General features: G+C 47.9%; 1 protein-coding gene across 1 annotated transcript in view; it reads left to right on the plus strand.

The window, feature by feature from the left end:
• AK8 (adenylate kinase 8) overlaps window positions 1-25,347 on the plus strand; it is a 181,890-nt gene that overhangs the window by 10,399 nt on the left and 146,144 nt on the right. The window contains exon 2 of the mRNA XM_077305729.1: window positions 2,576-2,660. Coding sequence (XP_077161844.1) covers window positions 2,576-2,660 — 85 coding nt within the window. The remainder of the gene's footprint in view (window positions 1-2,575; window positions 2,661-25,347) is intronic.

Consider the following 25,347-nt stretch of genomic DNA (forward strand, 5'->3'; position numbering starts at 1 on the left):
GAAGGAAGAAAGGAAGGGAGGGAGGGAGGATGGACGGACAGGAGAGTGGAGGAGGGAAGTGGTGAGAGGAGAACAGCAAGGCCCAGGGATTCAGCAGAAGGGAGCCACAGGGCCAGCAAAGAGCACAGCACCCTTTGAAGGTCCCCAAGGTCTTCCCCCAGGAACGTGGAGGTGAGAGTCATTGTTCCCTTTTTTCTGCAGGAAAACTAAGGGTGAGAGGATGAGCTGAAGAGCGCTCATGGTTTCCCTTGTCTAAGCAACGGGAGAGTAGCTTTTACAGGCTCTGGTTGCTTTGGAAAAGAAAGTGCTGTGGGTTTTATGGGGATTTTTTTTAGTGAATTAGCCTCCTGCAGCAAAAGCTAGTGGCACTTTCTTTATTTAATTGATTTATTTACCTAACTTATAGCTTGTCTTTCTCACTTGGACTGCAAGTGGGTTACGCAGAGTGAGTCAATACAATCAACTGAATGGGGCACCCAGTGAAGGATGAAATAGGATTAGGATTGTACAAGTCTGAAACCACCCAGAAACCTCAAAAGCAGACCTGAACAGCCAACACGTTTTTATTCTAACAATAGTTTGAGAGGATAGCTGTACTGGTTTGCAGTCGAACAGTTCCATTCCAGGCAAGCAGCACCTCAGAGACTAACCAGCGTTTCAGGGTGCAAACTTTCACGAGCCGCAGTGGAAGAGAAGTGGAAACTCTTCTTAGTCTCTCAGGGTCATACTGGATTCAGATCCAACTATCCTAGCACAGCCTTTCCTGAGCAAAGGGCTCAGGTTATGCTCGAATGAGATCCACTCATCTTTAAGGTTTCGCAAGGCCATGGCTTGTTACCGTCAACCTGTTTCTCTTCAGAACAAAGTTTGAGTCCAGGGGCACCTCTAAGACCAACAAAGTTTTATTCAAGAGATGAGCTTTCATGTGCGTAAACACTTTGCCAGATACAGTGAAACAGAATATCCTCAACCATTACATATAGATAGAGAGAGGGCAGGGAGGTTAATAAGAGAAGATAGCTGAGATTGTGTGATAGAAGCTGGGATTGGGTTAAGGCAGAAATCAAGATCTGCGAATTGCTGTAAAGAAGCATACCAACACAAGAGTTAACAGACAGGAGAAAACTGAGTCCTGTGTTAGCCCAAAGGTCAGCAAGGAACTGGGAGACTAGGGTCCATTCCGCACAACTTTAATATAGCACTAGTCTTGCATTTTGTTTTCGCCACTAAAACTACGTTCCACATGACGTCATGAGCAATCTGCAACACTCCTGCAACTCTAGCGCGAAAATCGCTTCGTTGTAGCGATTTCTGGGGAATCCAGAAAAGTGGATTCACCCTCAGAAAATCGCTACACTCCTGCCAACAACCTGCAACACTTGCTAAAAATACCTGTACGTTCTCAATGTAGCGGTTGCAACAAAGTCCCCCTGGCTCTCTCCTCCGAACTTCCGGCGAAGCAATCGCCATTTTTCCCTCCTCAGGGCAAGCGGGGAAAGCTTCATTCACCCAGCGAGGCTTCTCCGGCTGCAGTCCCTCCCCAGAAGTGCTTCAAAGCTCCCCTAAGTCCCCAAGCACAACACAGCCCCCTGTTCGCCAGTTCCCTTTAATATCTGGCAAAAATCGTGCCCGTGGGGGGGGGGGATTTTTTTTCCACTCAGGGGAGCGTGGTAATGATGACTCGCCAGCTCACACGCCAGCTAGATGGGTCTCTACGTTAGGAAGAATCAAGGCATATTCGTTGAAATGTATGTGTGTGTGTGTGTGTGTGTGTGTGTGTTTTTTTAAAAAACTGTGCTTAAAGGGAAAGGGGCTTTTCGGGAGCATGATAACAACCGCCCATTGGCTGTTCCATTTGATTGACGGCCAGGGGCGGGAACAAGCACAGAAAAAATCGCTTCCTTTCTAGCGATTCCTGCGAAACCGGAAACCTGTGGGGAACGAATGAAACGTTATTGGATTTCACTATAAATGAAGGTATGCGGAATGCAGAGATTCCACTATTTAAAATAGCGTTATTGCTTTGTGAAACCAATTGGCAACATTGGTCCTTGTGCGGAATGGGCCTAGGTATATCCAGGTGCACACGTCCAGGTTGGAATAGATTTCCTTAAATGTAGGGGGGGGATTAGTTGTCAGGAGGCACTAATTAGAACAAAGATGCATAAGTCACCGAGCAATAAATACAGCTAAACTAGAATGGCACATTTGGTAAAACATGTAAATAGCAGCAAATTGACATAGGGATGTTAAAGGAATAAACAACAGGTGAGAACTGAGTTTGAGGCTAGTTCCTCTCCTCCAACTCCTCCCCGCCCAGCAAGTTCAATTTCTGGATATAAGTGAGAACTGAGTGTCTTAGCATCTCTTGGGAGATAAGAAGCCAATATCTCTATTAAGCCCAGGGGTTTCTGTTATCCTGAGTGTTGCAACAAACTGTTTCTCTTCAAATATACAAGTTCTTCTGATATCCCTGGCTGTCTTTTCTCTCATTGGTGATAGTGAGAAGGGTTGCTGCGTTTTTAATTCAGTTTCCTTGTGTGTCAGCTTCTTTAATGATTTTATTTATTTTTAGGCCATGCTTGGAGGTTTGCTGATTCACAGGCCCGAAGAGCCCATAAGTTTCTTGATAGAACTGTTGCAATTAGACAATGATGATGGTAAGTAAAAAAAGAAGGATGGGTGTTTTTGCGTGGAACTCTGAGCCTGCAAGTTGCTGACCACAAGCCTGTCTTTCTTCACCTTCCCTCGCTCTGGCCACCATCTGAAAGGCAGGGAGAGCGATGAAGGAGAAAGCAGGGTTGCCAGCTCTGGGTTTGGAAGTACCTGAACATTTGGGGAAGGAGCCTGGGAGGGTGAAGTTTAGGGAGCACCAATAAGGTATAATAAGATCGAGCACCACTGCTTTGTCACCGTTTAAAATGTGGGTTAAGGCTCTTGCCACACTCCGGCCGCAGCCTAGCCAAGGTGGAGTCTGCAGAGGAAGATTTAATGGAAGGGAATGCCGTGCAGCCCACCTTCCAAAGCAGCAGTCTTCTCCGCATGGGAGGGTGGGAGAAAAATCTAAGAAATAAATAGATGTTTTACACAAACAAGTTATCTATGTAGCCTGGAGATCAGCTGGGAGATATGCCGCTCCCACCTGGAGGCTGCAGCAGAGACAGCCCTGCGGAGAAGAGGTGGCGAGACGGAGCGTGTGCGTGTGCGTGTGCGTGTGCGTGTGCGTGTGCGTCCGTGGGCTGCAAACTGAGCTGGGGAGAGCAGCCTGTTAGGTCAGCCATTGCTAGGGAAGCTTTCCCACTTTTAATATCCTGCGCTCTTTTTCTGCATCCTGAACCCAACCGGTGCTCTGGGCAGTCAACGGACGAGGGTCATCAAACTGCAAATGAGGCCTGGAGACCTTCTGAAGTTTATTTATTTTATGTACAATTTGACTGACGATTTATCGACCGCCTCTCCCCAGTGACGGGCTTGGGGCGGGTTCCAACCATGATGTACATTTGAAACTTAAAAAAAATGATGACATACAGTTTGATTCATAGCCGGCCAATTCAGTCATTCTGACGGTGATGAGACTGCCCCCTATAGAGGGGGGTTCATATGGGGGGAGGAACATGGAGAGGAGAGGAGGGTGGCCCATGGTGCTTCTGGGTCGCTCTGACCTCAGCCACAGGCCTGGCGGAAGCATGCTGTTTTACAGGCCCTGCGAAACTTTACAAACTTTCCTTTGGCAGTTCCGTCAGGGCCCAGAACTTGACTGGCAGTTCATTTCACTAGGCAGGAGGCAGGGCTGAAAAGGCCATGGCTCTGTTCGAGGCCAGGATCACCAGCAGGTTGGTATTTGCTGAACGCAATGCTCTTCAAGGAGCAACCGATGCCTGGACTATGATTCCCCTGCAGGAAACGACTGCTGTGGAGGGTGGGTTCTCCTTATTCCCAGCTGAAGTCCCTCCCCTTCTCACACCCTGACCTTTCCAGGCTGCACCCCGAAATCTCCAGGAATTTCCCAACCCAATGTTGGTCACTCTTCCCTGGGGTCTCCTTCAGATGCCCTGGCAATGGTTCTTCCTCTCTACGCAAGACCTTGGTGTGCCCTAGGTGGGGGTTTTTTTTGTCTCGCAGTAGGGCCATCGTAAGTAAGAGATTTGCTGCTGGGACACATTGAGAAGGCAGAGGTGGTGGCGGTCTCACTGGATATGGGAGCTTCTGGTTTAGTTCCAGGAGCTGACCTGGCCTACCAGTGGCAAATGGGGATAAGTAACTGAGGCATCTACCTACATTAGAGGGTTATTTAAGGCAGTGGTCCCCAACCCCCCAGTCCAAAGACCGGGACCGGTCCGTAGATGTCGGTACAGGGCTGCGGCTCCTCCTCGTCCTCCTCCCCAGCTGCTGCCTCAGGGACTGCCCTGCCACTCTGCCGCTGGCTCACCATGGCTGGGGCTCCCCCTTGGCGTGGCATTGCGCAGCTGCTGCTGGCAGTGCCCCCCAGCAGCGGGAAGTCAGGGGCACTGGTGGGAAAGCAAGTGGAGCAGGGGCTCTGGCGGCAGCGACGTCCCTCGGCAAAAGACTAGCCGCCTCTCCCCCCCCCCCCCCCCGGGCCTCAGTAAAATTGTCAAGCATTGACCGGTCCCCGGTTGGGGACCACAGATTTAAGGTTTACTGAGAAAAAGCATGGGAAGTGCTTTGAGGCACTCTTCAGATGTTTGTATATAAGGTGTGCATATTAAGCATAAATTGCATTGTATATATTTTGATGCCTTATTAATGGGATTTGATGCCTTATTAATGGGATTTGGAAAGAAAAATCCTTTTTCCTACATCCAAAATATTTTACTTCAGCATTTTCAGAGCCATTCTGTGCATCTATTTTAAGGACTCATTGAGATTAAATCAATTTCCTTAATGTTTGTCGTCTTTATTTTCATGTCCTGAAAATTTTGATTCCATATGAATGCTTTGTACCAGCAGCCTATCAGCACGGCACAAGGATCTCTCCCAGGTCAATTTTTTGGGTTTTTTAAGAATTTTAAGATGTGTTAAATTTTATTTTTCATAGAAAAACGAATAGAAATATGTGCAGTTATTTAAAAAGTAATTATTTCCAGGGAACTGGAAGAATTTTACTGCATCCATTATTGATGTTCTCCAAGCCTTTACCTGATTCTTTTAAGGATGCAACCTCCAGGTGGGGCCTGGGGATTCCCTGATTTTACATCAGCTTTTGTCTTGAAATAAAAAATTAGTCACTGACTTGCTCCCACTGATGAGTTCTGCAGCTCCAGCCAAAGGCATGACAAGCGTGCTTTATCTGTGTGTGTGTGTGTGTGTGTGTGCACATGTGCCTGTGTGTGGCAAAGGCTGAGGAATCAAGCAGGCAGCCTGTGTTTCTGCCATAACAAAAAGCCTGTACTCTCAATCAACATTATTTGATTTACAAACTGTTCACCCTTAGGCAGATTAGATTTGGCTATGCACAACAGGACTCTAATTTTTTTGTTCTGCATGAGCTGTCAGGAGAAGGTTGGTGTCGTGTGGCTTTGATGTTTCTTTAAAAACCCGGAGTAAACCATTAGGGAAGTTCTGTTGCAACGTCAGTAGAATCCCTGTAACTAGAGATTGGGAACTCTTATTCATTTTAGGGTTGGGGATCGGAGGATGTTGACTGGAAGCTAAATGAGTCTGTGTGGGGGGGGGGGGCGGGGGGGCAGAGGCAGAGACATGTTTGCAGGTGGGGTCCCAGAGTCAGTTCTGGGTGCAATTCCGATCTGTTTCTCAGAGATTTTGCTTTTTCAAAATACAAATGAAAGAAGTTTCCATGTAGGTTTTTAAATCTGTGGGGCTGGGCAGCCACAGCTGAGTAAAGTTATGGCCGTCAAGGAAGGAAGCAACTGTGTCTCTCGTGTCATGGGAAGAGCAGTGCTTCAGCAGCACTAAAACCGGTGGGACTTTAATAGGCTTCCTTCTGTGCTGGTTCTTTTGTCCCTTCAAGCCTGTCGAATTCTCTGTTGCACTCACAGTGGCTAGACAGTTAGGTCTGGAAGCAGGGACCCCGGATTCTAATTCCGACACAGCATGTGACTGCCTGGCAAAGAGTTTGTAGGGTTGGCAGCTCCAAGTTGGGAAACGCCTGGAGATTTAGGGACGGGACCTAGGAAGGGTGGAGTCTGAGGAGGGGAGAGACTCCACCCATGTCCAACCCCCAGACTCCCTCTTCCAAAACTGTCATTTTCTCCAGGGGATCTGATCTCCATCCTCTGAAGATCAGTTATGATCCCAGGAGATCTCCAGCCAGTCTACAGGAATTTCCCAGCCTGGAGGTTGGCAACCCTAGTTTGCATGGGAAGAAGGCAAGGGCATCAAGTTTACTGGCATGGAATCTACAGTTGCCAACGGGAGGTTGGGAAATCCCTTTAGATTTGAGGCTGGGGCCTGGGGAAGTCCCATGCTCTGGTAGTCTTAGGTGACAAATAGCCCTGGGAAAGGAGGAAGTGGCTTTCGGTTCCCAGGAACAGTCAAGGCTCCAAAGCCTGCTAGGTGTGGTGGGGAGGAGCAGCAGCCTCCAATCTGGAGAGCCCGGCTTGGTTCCCCGTGCCCCCTCCCCAGGCAGCCAGCTGGGTGGCCACGGCCCAGTCACAGTTCTGTCAGCCTCCCCTCCCTCACAGGGTGTCTGCTGTAAGGAGAGGAAGGGTGGATGATTGTCAGCCGCTTTGAGACACAGGAGGACTGCTGGGTGACCTTGGGCCAGTCACCGTTCTCTTAGAGCTGCCCTCTCAAAGTTCTCTCAGAGTTCTCTCTGCCTCACCAACCTCGCAAAGTGTTTGTTGTGAGGGGAGGAACAGAAGGCCACTCTGATACTCCTTCAGGTAGTAAAACGAGGGATACCAACTTTTTTTCTCTTCCAAACATACTTCAGTTAGTGTAAAACTGCTGTTTGTTGTCTTCTGTTCAGATATGGAAACAGCCATAATAAAAATTAAGAGTCATTAAAAAAAAAAAAGGACTCGTCTCTGAAAAGCTGATTTTAAAAGCCTAAACTTTTTGATCACCAAGGAAGGTGCTGACTGTTTTGGAAGGAGAGAGAGAGAGAAAAAAGAAGCTTCACCTTATTAAAGTCATCAGGAAAGCTATGAATTTTCATGATCTCTCCTTGCAAGACAGGTTTTGCCCCAGAGAAAATTTCAAACAGAGATGTGGATTGGGGAGGGGGGGGGAGGGATTGTATCTATCCCAGGTGTGAAGTCAGAAAACCTTTCAATTAATAATAAGTTCTAAAGCTCTCTGTTAGAAAATATTTACTGAAGCAGCAAAGATTTATAGCTGAAGACAACGGTGGGCTTGGTGAAGCTTTCCGAGACAATAATCAGTGCTGAAATCGTGGAAAAATGAGTGCCTGCATTTCAGACTAATCAATGTTCACTAAGTGTGATGTGAGTGTTCAAGTTTCACAGGATTCTTTCTTAGTGCATATTTTTTTTTAAATGAGGTATTATGGGAGGGGGAGGCCTTACCTGTTCATAAGCACCTGGTTAATTTATACCATTGACTGCCACAAAATACCCATGAGTCATGGGCACCATGTCTACATGTCATCTCCTCCTTGGCTGCCGTCCATTGGAGACAAGAGACAAGAGTAGAGTACTTATCCTGATAAAGTATGGCTTTTATGTTCTCATGACTAGAGATAAAGCCCGCTGCAGGCTAAATACAGCGGGCGCTAGCCGGGTGGGTGGATGGATGGATGGATGGATGGACGAAAGGGAGTAATAGAGAAAGAGAGCAAGCAATTGGGACAGAAAGAGGCAGAGAGAGACAGGCAAATAGGAGAGATAGAAAATGAGGAAGGAAGGAATGAGAGGGTAAAGGGCATGAGAGGGTAAAGGGCATGAGAGGGTAAACGGCAGGAGGAAGGGGGGAAGGAGCAGTTGTGGGAGGGGCAAGTACGGTTGGGTGGGGAAGAGGAGGTGGTAGAGAAGAGTGGGTGGGTGGCTGGGGGGGGGGAGAGGCAGCAGCATAGATCCCCCCACCCCCCAGCGGAGCCTGGTCGGGGCTTCTCCCGGCCACGGCCAGGAGAAGACGGAGAGCCCCCGAACCTAGGCTGGAGCATGGCTGCGAACATTGGCAAGCAGGGCCAGAGTCGAGGCCCTGCCGCTGGAGGCTGCACTGTCTTTGGTGGAGCCGCCTGCTGCGCTGCTGCCGCTGCCAGTTCTGTTGGGTGCTAGCCCTTAGGGCTTTATTTAGTGTTAATATGCTTCGGAGAGAGGGCAGGATATTATACGACGAATCTGATCTGGGGCCAAGGGACCAAGCCCTATGAAGATAGGTTGAGGGACTTGGGAATGTTCAGCCTGGAGAAAAGGAGGTTGAGAGGGGACATGATAGCCCTCTTTAAGTATTTGAAAGGTTGTCACTTGGAGGAGGGCAGGATGCTGTTTCTGCTGGCTGCAGAGGAGAGGACACGCAGTAATGGGTTTAAACTTCAAGTACAACGATATAGGCTTGATATCAGAAAAAAAATTTTCACAGCCCAAAATGGCATTTGCGTTTTTTACCGCTGCATCACACTGCCTGCTCATGTTTAGTTTACAATCCACAAGTACCCCAAGGTCTCGTTCACACACAGTGCTACCTAGAAGCGTATCCCCCATCCAGTAGGCATGCTTTTCATTTTTCTGACCCAGATGCAGAACTTTACATTTATCTTTATTAAATTGCATCTTGTTCTCATTTGCCCATTTTTCCATTGTGTTCAGATCTCGTTGAACTCTGTCTCTATCTTCCGGAGTATTTGCCAGTCCTCCCAGTTTGGTGTCATCTGCAAACTTGATGAGTAGTCCCTCCACCCCCTTATCTAGATCATGAATAAATATGTTAAAAAGTACCAGGCCGAGCACCGAGCCCTGAGATACCCCACTACTCACCTCTCTCCAGTTGATGAAACACCATTGACAACAACTCTTTGAGTGCGGTTCTCTAACCAATTCCCTATCCACTTAACTATCTGAAAATCCAGATTGCAGTCCTTCAACTTAACCAACAGAACATCATGGGGAACCTTGTCAAAAGCTTTACTAAAATCCAAGTAAACGACATCAACTGAATTTCCCCGATCCAGCAAACCTGTTACTTGGTCAAAAAAGGAAACCAGGTTGGTCTGGCAGGACCTGTTGGAGACAAATCCATGCTGACTTCCTTGGATCACCAAATTGTCCTCCAGATGTTTGCAGATCGCTCCCTTTAATATCTGTTCCATTATCTTACCCACAACAGAGGTCAGACTCACTGGTCTGTAGTTTCCCGGGTCATCCTTCCTCCCTTTTTTGAAGATGGGAATAACGTTTGCTCTCTTCCAGTCCTCCGGGACATCTCCAGTCCTTAAAGAGGTCCTGAAGACGATGGACAAGGGCTGTGCAAGTTCTCTGGAAAGTTCTTTGAGCACTCTCGGGTGCATTTCATCCGGACCAGGGGATTTGAACTCATCCAATGCATCTAAATGCCTCTCAACAACCTCTCTATCCATGTTAACCTGCCCCCCAGACACTATCCTTTGGCTACGGCCATCTCTAGATGTGCCTAAACACTTTGACCTGTGGGAAAAAACAGATGTAAAATAGGCACTGAGCCTTTCTGTTTTCTCTGCATCCTCCGTTAGAGTTTGTCCATCCGCACCCAACAGTGGGCCTATTGCCTCCTTTACTTTATGTTTGCTCCTCACATAACTGAAAAATCTTTTCTTGTTACAATGGGCTTCCCTGGCCAATCTTAGCTCACTCTCAGCTTTGGCCTTTCTGATGATTGATCTACAGTGCCTAGTAACCTGTAGGTACTCTTCTTTAGAGCTCTGTCCTTCCTTCCATTTCCTGAACATTTTCCTTTTCTTTCTTAGTTCCTCTTGAAGTTCTCTGTTCATCCAAATAGGCTTCTTAGAGCTCCTGCAGTGTTTTCGTCTTTCTGGGATAGTCATTGATTGAGCATGCAATAGCTCTTGTTTGAGTAGCGCCCACCCTTCACATGCTCCCTTCCCTTCCAGCATTCTCGTCCATGGTATGACACTCATCATGTCTCTGAGTTTATTAAAGTTTGCCCTACGAAAATCCAACAACCGCGTCTGGCTACAAGCTTCTTTGACTCCCCATCTCAAAAGGAATTCTATGAGGACATGGTCACTTCCCCCTAGGGTCACCACCTCCTTCACCTCATCCACCAACTCTTGCCTGTTGGTCAGTATTAAGTCCAGTATGGCTGAACCTCTTGTGGGTTCATCTACCATTTGATAAATGAAATTGTCAGCCAGGCAGGTCAGAAAGTTGCATGACTGAGGACGCTTCGCAGAGTTTGTTTCCCAGCACACATTTGGGAAATTGAAGTCACCCATGATGACAAGGTCCTGCCGCTTGGATATTTTCTCAAGCTGCTCACAAAGTGCAGCATCCACATCCTCTCGTTGGTCAGGTGGTCGGTAGCAGACACCAACCACCACACTGTTTGTTTTCCCCTCGCTTATTTTCACCCAGATGCTTTCCACTGTAGATATGCTCTCCTTCACTAGAATTTCCTGACATGTAAGCCCTTTCCTCACATACAGTGCCACTCCTCCACCTCTTCGATCTATTCTGTTTTTTCTGAAGAGTTCATATCCATCCACCATTACATTCCAGTCATGAGAATCATTCCACCAAGTTTCTGTGATGCCTGGGGGCCGCTAGCACCCGCTGTATTTACACTACAGCAGGCTTATTTACTAGTAATCAATAAAAGAGTAGGAAAAGCAGTATTGGGATACAATCCCCAAAATGACAGAATGATCTCAGTTCAAATCGAAAGCAAACCATTCAACATCACAGTAACATCACATTCAACATCCTTCAATAAGCAACTCAAAAATTGATGTGCTTATCATCATGGGGGATTGGAATGATAACAATTATCATTGATAATTATTGGAATAATAACAAAAGATAACTGGGATAACAGGCAAGTTTGGCCTTGGAGTACAAAATGAAGCCGGGCACAGGCTGGTAGAATTTTGTCAAGAGAATACAATGGTCATAGCAAACACTCTTTTCCAACAACCCAAGAGACGACCCTACACATGGACAACTCCAGACGGTCAACAGATCAGATTGACTATGTGCTCTGCAGCTAAAGATGGAGAAGTTCTATACAGTCAGTAAAAACTAGACCAGGAGCCAATTGTGGTTCAGATCATCAGATTCTTGTTGCAAAATTTAGGCTCAAATTGAAGAAAGTAGGCAAAACCACTAGGCCAGGTATGAACTAAATCATATTCCTGAGTTCCAGAAAAACATTTACTTCTGGTTCATTGACTATGCTAAACCCTTGGATTGCAAGGCGAACAAACTGGTCAGTCCTAGAGGAGATCAGCCCTGACTGCTCTTTAGAAGGAAAGATCCTGAAGATGAAACTCAAATACTTTGGCCACCTCATGAGAAGGAAGGACTCCCTGGAGAAGAGCCTAATGCTGGGAGCGACTGAGGGCAAAAGAAGAAGGGGTGACAGAGAATGAGGGGGCTGGATGGAGTCACTGAAGTAGCTGGTGCAAGCTTAAATGGACTCTGGGGAATGGTAGAGGACAGGAAGCCCTGGAGGATCATTGTCCATGGGGTTGCAATTGGTCGGATATGACTTTGCGCCTAATAATAATAACAAACAGTTTCTAAGTCCATTGAAATCAGAACTGTGGTGTTCCCCACCTGCCCAACTGCTCATTCAAGGTCCATTAAATACCATTGATTTCTTTTCTTTTTTTAAGTTGCCTGTTTCTCGGGTTTGCCTGTGTGGAACGCTGCCAGTTGCCCCAGGCAGTCAACACAGCTACTGGTGGGTTCCCCCTTTGATGCTCTCAGTACTACAAGATCAGCATAAGTGCCATCAAGTGCAGCCAGTAGTTTCAAGGAAAGATGTTCAGAGCTCATTTGCCATCGCCTGCCTCTGTGTAGAGACCCGGGACTTGTCTCTCCCATCCAGGAACTAACCGAGGTTTCCCGGCCAGACGTGGTCATGATAGCCAGGCCCATCCAGGTCACTTTGCTCTGGTCTCTTCCAGTCCAAACCCCAGCAGAGTCACATAAATAACTGATACGGTTGCCAGCTCTGTGCTGGATCGGGGAGTGGGTGGGATGCGTGATGCTATGGGGTCCTCCCTCCCAAGCAGTCCTTTCCTCCAGGGGAACTGATCTCTGTTGCCCGGAGATGAGCTGGAATTCAGAGGATCCCCAGGCCCCACCTGGAGTCTGGCATCCCCCTCCCAATTAGGCCTTTACTTCGGGGAACTGAGCTCTGTTGCATAGAAATGAGCTCTAATATCAGGTGATCCCCAGGCCCCTCCTGGAGGCTGGCATCCCACAGTCCGCCTCCCAAGCAGGCCTTTTCTCCAGGGGAACTGATCTCTGTTGCCCGGAGATGAGCTGGAATTCCAGAGGATCCCCAGTCCCACCTGGAGTCTGGCATCCCCCTTCCAATTAGGCCTTTACTTCGGGGGAACTGAGCTCTGTTGCATGGAAATGAGCTCTAATATCAGGTGATCCCCAGGCCCCTCCTGGAGGCTGGCATCCCACAGTCCGCCTCCCAAGCAGGCCTTTTCTCCAGGGGAACTGAGCTCTGTAGTCTGGAGAGGAGCTGGAATTCCAGAGGATCCCCAGGTCCCACCTGGAGTCTGGCATCCCCCTCCCAATTAGGCCTTTACTTCGGGGGAACTGAGCTCTGTTGCATAGAAATGAGCTCTAATATCAGGTGATCCCCAGGCCCCTCCTGGAGGCTGGCATCCCTCCGTCCCCCTCCCAAGCAGTCCTTTCCTCCAGGGGAACTGATCTCTGTTGCCCGGAGATGAGCTGGAATTCCAGAGGATCCCCAGGTCCCACCTGGAGTCTGGCATCCCCCTCCCAATTAGGCCTTTACTTCGGGGGAACTGAGCTCTGTTGCATAGAAATGAGCTCTAATATCAGGTGATCCCCAGGCCCCTCCTGGAGGCTGGCATCCCACAGTCCGCCTCCCAAGCAGGCCTTTTCTCCAGGGGAACTGATCTCTGTTGCCCGGAGATGAGCTGGAATTCCAGAGGATCCCCAGGTCCCACCTGGAGTCTGGCATCCCCCTTCCAATTAGGCCTTTACTTCGGGGGAACTGAGCTCTGTTGCATGGAAATGAGCTCTAATATCAGGTGATCCCCAGGCCCCTCCTGGAGGCTGGCATCCCACAGTCCGCCTCCCAAGCAGGCCTTTTCTCCAGGGGAACTGAGCTCTGTAGTCTGGAGATGAGCTGGAATTCCAGGGGACACGACTTCGTAAGTAACAGCAATAACAATACAATTAATTAATACGTTGTTTTATATGCCTCGTTTGTAAAATTAGCTATACAATTAGTACTATTTTAACCTTTTCCCTCTCCACAAAGTAACATTCTTTTCCAACACAGAGAAAGTTTATATGCAGGATTGATTGATTGATTGATTATTTATTACGGTCATTGACCAGCATCAAAGTATCTATAGATCACATATATTATTATAGCATTTTAACAGGTCACTCGGCATCAGGGAGTTAACAAAGGCACAAAACATCTTTAACCACTCCTGCGGTTAAATAAAAGGGTAAGGCCACCTGGGGAGGAGTTAGGGTGGTCTCTGTCCAGGATAAAAACTCAGAGGGCCCAATCAGGAGCCGCGAAGCGGCTCCTGATTGGGCCCTCCGAGTGTCCATCCAGGGCCAAGCAGCCAATGGGGAGGCACACAAAGCACCTTCTTATTGGCCCCTCACCAGGACAGACCAAAATTCCATTCACCCAGCCCAGTCTGGCTGCCAGTCTGCTCCTGACCACTGCAGGGAGAGGAGGACAGTAGGGCTGCCAAGGGGGGTGAGAACAGAGGCTGCACCACCCCTTTTTGCCCCAAGGCTGTCCTAACTGTCATGTCCAACTGCAAATTGCCTCAGAACCCTGACAGGGCTGGCAGGAGGCTGCAGAGTGCGCTCCCTCCCCCTCCCTTCACGCCTGCTGCGAAGGAGCCTCTGACAGCCCCTGACTGAGGGGAGGGAGGCATTTTCCTTCCAAGAGCAACGCAGGGGAGCCTGAGGGCATGGGGGTAGGCATTCCTTTGGGGGGGGGGTTTCTCCTTCTGCCAAATGGCTGACAGGGAGGCCACAGAAAAGCCCCTTCTCACTTAAAATACTGCTCTGGCCGGGGGTTAGACACAGCTAAGCTATGTGTCTTTCTTCTTTGCAACTCTGCAGATTTGAGGTCACTGCACAGCATTATTCTGCAGAAGAAACTGGCTCTTTTGTCTCCTGTTTCATCTGCACAACAACCCTGTGCAGTAGGCCTCAACATTCAACCCCATGCCCTTACAGACTGGACAACTCCTCCCCTTCCTCTTCCCACTTCCAAGCTCTAGCGCCCGTTGTATTCTTGGAGACAATGGGCTTTGCCCCTAGTTAATACAATATTTTGACAGTCAGGTCACTCAGCATCAACAGTAACCAAAGATTTCCACACTCTGCTGGCAGTGTAGCAAAACTTTGCCACCATGTAAGAAACAGAATTATCTTTATCTGCAAGCAAGATGTTAATTAGATGATCATCTGTAATTCCAGGGAACCTTGATAGCAAGGGCAAGATTAAATGGCTTAATTATTGTTATCCATGCCCTGGTCTCTACTTTTATCAACCCTGCCTTCTGCTGGAGAACTACATTAGCTGTACACCTTGGAACATTAAAGAGGGCTCTTAGAAAACCTGCTTGAATTTTCTCTAAGGGAGTATGGGCCTAATTGGGCACCTGTCATGGCCCCGTCTCCAGAGGGTGCCTCTGCACCACTGCCTGAGCTCATTCTGCCAGCTCCCTCAGAGGAAGAAGAGGAGCTGGAGCAAAGCAGCAGGGTGCTGCTTAGAGAGGCAAGTCCCGATAGGGAGCCACAACCAGGTCCCAGCCAGACAAGCACCATGCCCTCTGCACCAGCATTACCTCCGCCTGCAGCAACACCCCTGAACAGCCCAGACTCATCTCCAGAGCGCAGGAGGGGATGCAGGAGGACAACGTTGGCAACACGCAGGCAAAGTGCTCCGCTTAGACTACAGCAACAGGCTAGGTTGGGCTCAGGTGGGGCTCATTCATCGGAGGAAGGCTGAGTGCCAGGTGCAGCCACTTGGTGTGACAGCTCAGCTTGTTCTTAAGCACAGCAGAAGTGCTTCTCAGTGTGGCTGCAATCTTGTGCACATGTCCACCCGTTGCCTAGACTGGTTTCCTGCTCCCCGACGCTTCGGCAAAGCTCTGTTTGACTGATTCCCGGCCTGACCTTGGTAAAGATAAACAACAACTCTTTCGGTTCTCCTTTGGACTTCGTCAGCTAACAAGTCCTGATAAGACCCGGACTGGACTTTTGACTACTCTCTGGTACGCGCTTTGAACTTGCTTGACTCGGTAACCGTGCTTGCCCTTGCACTAACCCTGCTTATGCCCGGCTAGGGCAGCACAGCACCATATGTAAGTTGAGCCAGTGATTTGGCTGAAAACAGTTTGATTGCAGCAGGAATGAAGCCACCACCCTTAGTTCGATAAGATAGCCGCTGCACTCTTCTGAGCAGCGTCAGCTACTGAGTGAATATGAGCAATTTGCTTTCCGTTATACTGGAAGATCACAGCAAGATATTTGAAGCATTTAACTTGCTCAATACGATGTTGGTCAATATGCCAAGTAAAAAATTTGCCCTGTTGTTAAAGCACATAATTTTTGTTTTGGTATAATTGATAACTAGGTGTTCCCCCTGGTAATGCAAAGCTAAAACTTCCAAAGCCCTTTTCAGGCCTATTCTGGTCTGTGAGAGAATCATCAGCATACATAAGTATGGGTAACCTTTTGCCTGCAAGTTTAGGGGCATGAATGTCTGAGTTCTTTATACATTTGATTAATGCATCAATATAGATATTAAATAAAAAAGGAGCCAGAATACAGCCCTGTCGTACACCTTTCTGTGTAGGGATCGAGTTGCTTAAATGACCCTCTGGGTTGAATCTGACATGAAGACTTGTATTTTTGTGAAGTTTATAAAGTAATAGCAAAAGCCGTTTATCAATTGTTGAGTTGGATAACTTTGACCATAGAAGATCTCTAAATATTGAATTGAATGCAGATTTAAAGTCAACAAAGGCCACAAAAAGTGATCTCTTACCAGAGTGCACATACTTGTCAATTAAGTGCTGTAAGACTAAACAATGATCCATAACTGATCTGCCATGTCTAAAGCCAGCCTGTTCTTCTTCTAAGAAACCTTCCTGATCAAGCCAATCACACAATCTTAAACTAAGGTGTTTAGAGTATAATTTACTGATTGTGCTAAGGAGACTTATGGGTCTATAATTGGCCAGTTCTTCTCTACTGCCTTTCTTAAAGATGGGATAGATAGCCACAATTTACTCCTTAAAATTCTATTTTAAAAAAAGGCAATCCAGATGATAATGCAATAGATCTTCTATCTGCCTGGTACCATCATTACATAATCTTGAAACTACCATGAATGAACGTGAGATGCCGTGAGTCCCTATCCCAGAGATAACTGTCATACTACACAGATTCTCCTTTATGGAAATACACGAACGAGCATCTTTTCCAGTCTGTTCCTGAAGCTGGTCTGATGGTACGTCTCCCTTATAAGGCACGGAGCAGGAATAAATACAAATTCAGTACTCCTTATTAAGAGAGCTAGGTGCTAATATTAGGAACAGTACACCAAACTGAAACAAGTGAAATCAGGCTGTGTTACTATCTGTTGGCTGGCTGTTGCTCCCCATTAGACAGCCACCAGCTTTCTTGACAGTCTCCATCACAGGGTCCTAGAAATTATCTTGCAGAAATCGGCCATGCTGTTTACTGCTGGTCAGTCCCCAGTCCCAATCCAGTAGAATCCACATGACTTACTCTCATTGCAATCAAGGTGTGTGGCTGCGGTCTTCATAATGGGAAATGTGTACAGACAGGAAGGGGTCACAAAGAGCATTTGAGGCTGTCCTGGGAACGCCTCGTGTCATGCACCCAAAGACTCAGCGGCAGAAGATTCTTACGGCTGTGCAAATGAGTAAATTGGTGCGTTCCGATTTGCCCCGTCTGCTTCCCGCTCCTAAGCAGAAGGAAAACCAGATTTAGTACAAAGTGAGCACTTACAGTAGCCCTGGGCAATATTAAAGCGTGAGACGGTGTGCATAATGGGACGTTTCGTTTTTTATCAAACGTTTGTCCAAGAAAGCTGTGTATTAAAGCTTCAGTACCTCGGGGTTTCCTTGTGAATTTTAAATCGTGCTCCTACTTAAACCTCAAAAGGATCTGTGGATAGAAAGGTTCTCTTTTTTTTTATTTTCATGCTTTGAAGCGGGTTGAAGAAGTTGATTAGTGTTGGCACCAGAGCACATTTCGATGGCTCTGTTTATAAATAATTCCTCACTACCAGGCTGGAGTTTCAAGGTGTTAAGATTTAAAAAAGAAAGAAAGAAAGAAAATATCAGGTTTTAATCACGTTACATTTGGAAAAAAATTAGGCGATAAAAACAGCTTGATGTGTTCCTTTCAAAGTATTCTTTTCTTGACATTGTGTACCTTTTTCTGTCACACGGGCGGAAGCTGGTAAGTGGCAGAGTCTCCCTTCTTGAAACCTCCCAAGTCGGATAACTTTGTAAAGATGAATTTGTAATTTGGGGTTTCATGCATGATTTAGGGATTGCAGCTGCCCAGCTCCATGCTAAAGTGGTTGGAAGGCGTTAGGAAAAAGTACCTTTCCCTCCCCTGCCAGTCTGGTAAGATCAGAGAGCTTAGCTCTCTTTTGAATAGGGAGGTCCAGTGAGGGTTTTTTTTTGCGGGGGGGGGGGAAGGTATGGGGAGGGAGGGAGTTGCGGCTGGTCAGAATCTTTGACCCAGATTATTTCCAAAGATACATTCAGAAAAACAGTATGAGACAAAAGAATATCAGAAGAGCCCTGCTTGATCAGACCAGTGGTCCATCTAATCCAAGCAGCCTGTCTCACACGGTGGCCAACCAGTTCCTCTGAAGGGCCAACCACAGAGAATAAAGTAGCCATTGATAGACTGATCCTCCATAAATCTCTCTAATCCCCTTTCAAAGCTCTTTATTCCTTTGGCCATCGCTGCATCCTCTGGCAGTGAATTCTGCATTTTAATCACTTTGCATAAAGTAGTATTTCCTTTTGTTGCCCCTGAATGTAGATAAAATTGAAAGGGTACAGAGGAGAGCAACAAGGATGATCTGGGGCCAAGGGACCAAGCCCTATGAAGATAGGTTGAGGGGCTTGGGAATGATCAGCCTGGAGAAAAGGAGGTTGAGAGGGGACATAATAGCCCTCTTTAAGTATTTGAAAGGTTGTCATTTGGAAGAGGGCAGGATGCTGTTCCCATTGGCTGTATGGCCCCTTCCAACTCAAATTCAAATTCAAAAAACCTTTAATGGCATATAAAACATCATAAGAACAAGGGTAATTCATAATTATAATTAATTGATAAAAATTACATAGTCTAGATAAAGAAAATAAAATAAAACAAGCAGTAACCAACAGTAGATTCCTCCAGAATGCCCAGCAATCAGTAATTTCCACCAGTTGTAGGTGCCCCTGGTCTAGACCTGATTCTTGCCTAGCCGACTGTCCTTTTGTATCACAGTAGCCAAGAATTCGGCCACCAGTTCCGTTATTTCTGGGGACCTATCAGCTAACAAATGTCTGGTTATTCTGCCCATAGGGCCAGAAAGGTCCATCGTGATAGGGACAACCAGTCGTTGTCTAAGCATAGAAGGTGATGGGCAATAGAGTAGAATATGTGGCACTGAGTCAGGCTCTAATTGGCAAAATTTACAAAGTCTGTTCCCAATTGGTACATTGCTGGATCTGCCTGCTAGGACAGCTGATGGGAAGATGTTTAATCTAGCAAGCATAAAAGCACGACGATGGAGTGGGTTAATAAGACTTTGCATATAAGTAGCTCCCTGACCTGTATTGGAAGCAAGGCCGAAGAAGCGGAGGGAACAAGTCCGATTGATTCCCGCTTCGATGGTCTGTCTCTCAATATCACGGATTCTCTGTCTAATAATACTGTATATTTGAAACTCCTCATAATTAGCCAGAGGCTCCAAGTTGATACCCAGAGTGTGAATTTTATGTTGGATCTGCCAGTACCATTTAGAAACAAAAGGATCACTTAGCAGATCGTACAAGAGACTATTAGGAGTGGAGCGATAATGTAATTTTATCCAGAATTTGATAGTGGATAACCATGCTCTAGATGACAACAGACCAAGACCCAACTCATTACAAAGGGTGGCAAGACTAATCATATTTGGAAGACCCAAAATACAACGAAAGGAAATTGCGGCTATACGATCCACTTCATCATTCAAAGACTCAATCCAGATTGGTATCCCATATAAGAGTTGATTAACAACCTTCGCCTGAAAAATCTGGATCGCTGCTGGCACAAACTGGTTCCCACTACGAAAGTGAAAACGTGAGACTGCACTTAACTGGTTCTTTGCTGTGGCAAGTACTGCTTTCCGATGCAAGGACCAATTCATTTGGTGGTGAAAACTAGCGCCCTTCCAACTCTATGATTCTATGATTCTATGAACCTACTACCCATCAGCTTCATGGGATGCCCTTGAGTTATGCTATATGGAGAGAGGGAGGGAAAGTTCTCTTTGACCGCTCTCTCCACCCCAGGTGTCTTTAACCGCTCCTAGCAGAGCAGATTAAATAAAGCAGTAAGGGCCCCGAGGGCAGGCCCTGTCTGGGATGAGGAAGGGTGCCGATAGGCCCCTTCCCCCGGAGTGACAAATCGGGAGGTGCGAAGTCGCGCCGGTGCTGGCTCCACCCGCAGCCGCCTGCTGAACACCTTGCCCCCAGCCCGCACAGCCGGGAGCGGCCCGCGACAACACCCGACGCTGCAAGACGTGGCGGAGGTGCCCGCCCTGCTCGCACACAGACCCGCTCGGCCGCCGCCCCACGTAGCCCAGCGGCCCGCCCACCGGAGAAGACTCGGGGACCGCTTGTGGAGCCGTAGGCCGCGCCGCCGCCGACCACAACGCCGGCCCCAACCGCCGCCAAACAACCGGCCCATCGACAGCGGCCTCACCTCCAGCTCCACAGCCTCCATTTACTGACTCACCACCACAGGCCCAGGTAGGCCGCGTTGCGGGGGGGGGGGGCCAGGACGAGTCGGTTCTGGCTCACACGCCGCCCCACGCCCGGCCTCGGGTTCAGCCCTTGGCCCAGCACACCCGGAGAGCCAACCCACGAGACTCCCGAGCCCCGCTAGCGCCCGCTGTATTTCGAGTACAGTGGGCTTATTTCCTAGTCATGTTATAAACCTCTCTCATGTCACCCCTTAGTGGTTTCGTTTCTCATCTTCAAAGTCCGTGACTCTTCTTCCTTTTCTCTTAGGGAAGATGCTCCAGCCCCCAAATAATCTTAGTTGCCCTTCTCTGTCCCGTCCCCCCCCAGGTGGAGATTCCTTTGGCAGGAATTTCTAAGGGCTGCGGACCAGGGGCCCTTTTCCTGTCTCTCTTCTCTGTGCTGCCTGTATGAGTGCTCCTTGGCTCCATCTGCTTGTTGTCCCACTTTGTTTCTTTGAGGTATGCAGTTTTTACATTAAAGACTGCTTCCGAAAAGCCAACAGAGTGATAACATTGCAAAAGGTGTTTGTTTTATCAGGGAACAAATTCCATATGAGGAAACAGAACAGTCATGAAAAATGGAAGATCCTTGAATTCTGTCTGCACAGGGAAGGAACACAATCCAAGCTGGGTCTTTCCAGCAAAATGGCAGCGCTAAGACATTTGCTGGCCTTCCTACCTGAAGTGGGAAGGCAACATACAGGCTGCAGCAGTAATGCAGTTTTTTAAATGTTGGAAGGGCTTTGTTCTATATTGAATTCGAACTCCTCGCAGGCATGATGTCTATACCTGCAGTACCCGGTTTCTCAACCAGGGTTTTGTGGAACGCCGGGATTTCTTGATGGCCTGGAAAGGTTTTCTGAATGAGTGGGACAATTAATTTTTTGTACATGTTTATAATTTGTTGAACATTTATCGAATTATTCAAGTGGGTAGCCGTGTTGGTCTGAAGCAGCGCAACAAAACAAACTCAGAGTCCAGGGACATCTTTAAAACCAACAAAGATTTATTCAAGCACTCTTCCTCAGACTATTTATCAAGTGATGTGACCATATGGTCATGTCGACGTGCCCTCCCCCCAAATGGCCAATGATGGCCCTGGAGGGGGCAGGAAGGGGAGGGACCCCTGGGTGGGCTACGCCTCCCAACCGTATTCTGTAGGATCGTGCCCCTTTTGGTGTTTCTCGAAGCCTGAAGAACGTTTAACGGGTCTCTCAATAATAAAAAAGTTGAGGAAGGCTGCGGTAGTAGAAGACCCAGGCTGCCTTGACCTCCTCAGGTCTTTACGCTAAGCAGGATTGGTCTTGGGTGGTACCTGAATGAGAGGCCACCAAGGAAGTCCAGGTCTGTCACGCAGAGGCAGGCAATGGCAAACCACCTCTCTTCGGTTTTGGGTGGGTCGCTGTGTTGGTGTGAAGCAGCAGAAAAGTGGTGGTGGGGGGAGGGGGGAGAAAACTGGAACAGGCTTATTTTTCTCAGGAAAGGCCACGGGGCAGAATCCTTTGAGAGGGTCTCCTGCCAGAGGCCCACTGGGACAAAGCAGGAGCTCTGCTGTTGACAGGAAAGGTCCCCCCACCCTTCAGCCTCTGCCTCTCTCCTGCTCTCTGACCCTCTCACGGCACCCCAGAACTGCTGCCTTATCCCCAGGTAAGTCCAGCTGTGTTCTGAGCAGCATAGTCAGCCACTGTCTGGCTTTAGCGTCTTCTCCTTGGGGATCTTGAGAATTGCAGCTGCCAAAGCTGCAGGCCACGGGAAGCGCTGGGGCTCTTAGAAACCCGAAGCCTCCATTCATGGAAAGTGGGAATCTGCTCAGGTCATTGTCCTGGCCTGGCTCCCTTGCAGTCCGTCTCCGCATCTCTGCTCAGCGTGTGACTGGACCATCCAGTTCCATCTCCCAAAGCAGAATTGTCTCCTCACAAGAGTGTTTTTGCACAGGTGCTTGTGAGATGTGCACAGAACAGTGACTCACACAGAGACATGGGGGATACTGTTCTGAAGATAATTAATTCTTCCTCTGCATGAGGCCTGCTGGCTGACCTTGGGTCAGTACCAGTTCTTTCTGAGCTCTCTCTCAACCCCACCTACTTCACATGGTGTCTCTTGTGGGGAGAGGAAAGGCAGGCGATTGTAATCTGCTTTGAGTCACATGAAGCCAGCTGGGTGACCTTGGACCATCCCCAGTTGTTTCAGAGCTCTCTCAGCCCCACTTGTCTTGCAGGGCGTCTGTTGTGGGAGAGGAAAGGAAGGCGCTTGTAAGCCTCTTTGAGTCTCCTTGAGGTAGTAAAAAGTCAGGGTACTAAAACTCCCAGCTCTTCTTCTCTCCCCCTCCCCCCCCAGCTGCCCTCCTGCCTAAATTGCAGCTTTCTCCCAAGCATTTGGCCACTCTTTTTGTTTTGCTCCCCCTTAAATTAAACTTCCCGTAATTAAATCGTTCTCCTCACAGTCTGCCCTGGCTAGGCAACGGATGGAGCGCAGCAAGAGCCTTATCCCATATTTTAAACATGAAAACAGCCGTGGTGCTCAAGACGGAGGAGCGAATTGAAAACCTGCCCACGTTCCTGTAAGGCAGAAGATGTGGGGGGACACACGCCAAGGGGGAAGGGAGGCTGGAGCACGGGCCGGCTTTTTTTTATTCCCCGCTCCTTTAATCTTGTTCTGAACCAAAAGGAGGTCGGCAGCAGACAGCCAGACACACACAGGAAGGAACGGGAGCACGGAGAATGGGATATTAATGCCGGCCAGGGGGAGAGGAGGGCAGCAGACAAAAGGGCCCTGGAAAACGCAGAGTAACTTGTTTTTCTCTAGTGGCCGAGGAAAAGTTCTGCTGTCTGCTCCAGAAGCAACCTCGAAAATGTGCGGGGTGTCTCATCTCCCCAGCTCTGCCCAGGAGGTAGCTAGTCTCAAGTCAAGAAGATGTGAGAGGAACGAGAAACGCCTCGTCTTTCCTAACGAGCGAAATACCTGTCAAGGCGATGGGCGGTGTGTGGGCCTGCATATTGCACACACACCCCCACACACACACCCCCTGTGCAATGCTGCTGGGACCCAGAGATACCTTCCCATCCCTGCCGGGTCCTCATCTGTGGGACTCTGGCGGGTTTGGCTTTTTCATCTAAATCTGCCCCTGGTGATTTTGCAGTTGGAAGCTGCACATGGAATAGGCTGTACAATAAACTAGTATACTAAAAGAATGAGCTCAAAAACCAATTTAAGTACATCTTCTGAATAATCTTCTCATTCACATCTGGTTGGTAGATTATTTTAATTTCTCAGCACACAGTACAACAAATGTGCCGGTGATGAACTTGTTTCATTCTGCTTCATCAGATGCATGACATCCATTCCTCTTGATCCAAGTGGGCAGCCAGGTGGGTCTGGAGCAAAAGAACACAGTTAGAGTCCGGGGGCACCTTACAGTTTTATTCAAGGGATGAGTGGGTTCCCAAAGTAGGTGGTATGCCCCCCTCCCAGGGGTGATGGAAGGTTCCGGGGGGGGGGAGGGAGGGTGATGAGGAATTTGGGAGCAGGAGGGGGACAGTGAGGAATTTGGGGGCAGTAGGGGGGCAGCAGGCAGACTCTTCCTGCTGCAGCTTCATTTTCCTAACGAGAGACGTTCCAAGGGGGCTTGCCCTTGCCTGCCTGTGGGCAGTAGTGACCCTGGACTTCCTTGCTGGTCTCCCATCCCGGTGCCAGCCCTGCTTAGCTGCAGAAGGGGGCTGGAGGGGGTCCTATTCCAGCTGAGCTCCTTCCCCTCCTCAGACTCTCCCCTTCCCAGGCTCCACCCCAGATCTCCAGGAATATCTTAGCCCAGGATTGGCAACCCTTCCCCAAATGTCTCCATCCTTGGGAGGCTGGAGAAGCCTTCTGCTGCTTGCTCCTGTCCCTGGGATACTCCATTGCTTGTTTCTCTCTCTCTCCTCCCCCCCCCCACCCATTCTGTCTTTCTCCCCAGTGAGGGCCGAAAGTGTCTTTTACAAATGATTTTTACAAAGAATTCATATATTTTATCCCAGACTAAAATATGGCTTCTTCACAGCATCCAAAAAAGAAGTGTTCGTAATAAAGTGTGTTTTGAATTTGCAGTAAACTTAACATGGGAAAGAGGTGTGTATTCGTATTGGGGGGGGGGCACTAGGAACGTGGCCTGGGAACCAAGGGGGGAGGCAGCCTGAAAAAGTTTGGGAACCACTGCTCTAGACCTATGTGTAGTGGTTAGGAGTGTGGACTTCTAATCTGGTGAGTCGGGTTTGATTCCCTGTTCCCCCACATGTAACCAGCTGGGTGACCTTGGGCTCGCCACAGCACTGATAAAGCTGTTCTGAATGAGTAGAAATCTCAGGGCTCTCTCAGCCTCACCCACCCCACAGAGTGTCTGTTGTGGGGAGAGCAAAGGGAAGGCGATTGGAAGCTGCTTTGAGGCACCTTTGGGTAGAGAAAAGTGGCAGATAAGAACCAACTCTTCTTCTTCTTCTTCTTCTTCTTCTTCTTCTTCTTCTTCTTCTTCTACAGCAGTCACAGTTTCAGTGCTCAGACACACAGAGCTTCTCTAGTGACCATACACAGACAAAAAGCCTATCTGATGAAGTTCAGATTTACTTCAATTAGTTTTTGAGATCATTTTTTTAGTATACTTCATACACAGCTTCTGTAATACCTTTTTATTAATCTTTTTATTTTAGATAGATATAAAAAGTGTGAGGAAAACCCCCAGAGTATTTCCACTACAATATTCCCTTCCTGTCTTTTCTTCACTTTTCCATCCTTACTTCTCAAGATACTCTGGTTTCTCTTCAGGTAGCATAAACCTTTCGCCTTTCACAACTTCTGTAATACTTGTAGAATTTATTGTGTATGGCGATGGGCTGTAATAATATAAAACATTAGCAATCTAAAATAAGTACGAAATATGCAATATAAAATGCAAATTTCAGATTAAAACAAAGAAATTATTGTAATAGTCAAGTCAAATCAGATTTTATTACATGTAGCCATAGGCCATTACAATACAAAAGGAAAATATAAAAGGATTTAAAACATTTCAAATCAGTAATAAAAACAATGTGCAATCTCAGACAACAATCACTTAACATCATAAAAACATTTCCAGACTACATATGTCCACCTATCCTAAAGCTCCTCTGGGTACTTGCTCTCTGCAGCATCACTCTGGCCCTT

Source organism: Paroedura picta, chromosome 12 (genome assembly GCF_049243985.1).
Source record: "Paroedura picta isolate Pp20150507F chromosome 12, Ppicta_v3.0, whole genome shotgun sequence".
Taxonomy (NCBI): domain Eukaryota; kingdom Metazoa; phylum Chordata; class Lepidosauria; order Squamata; family Gekkonidae; genus Paroedura; species Paroedura picta.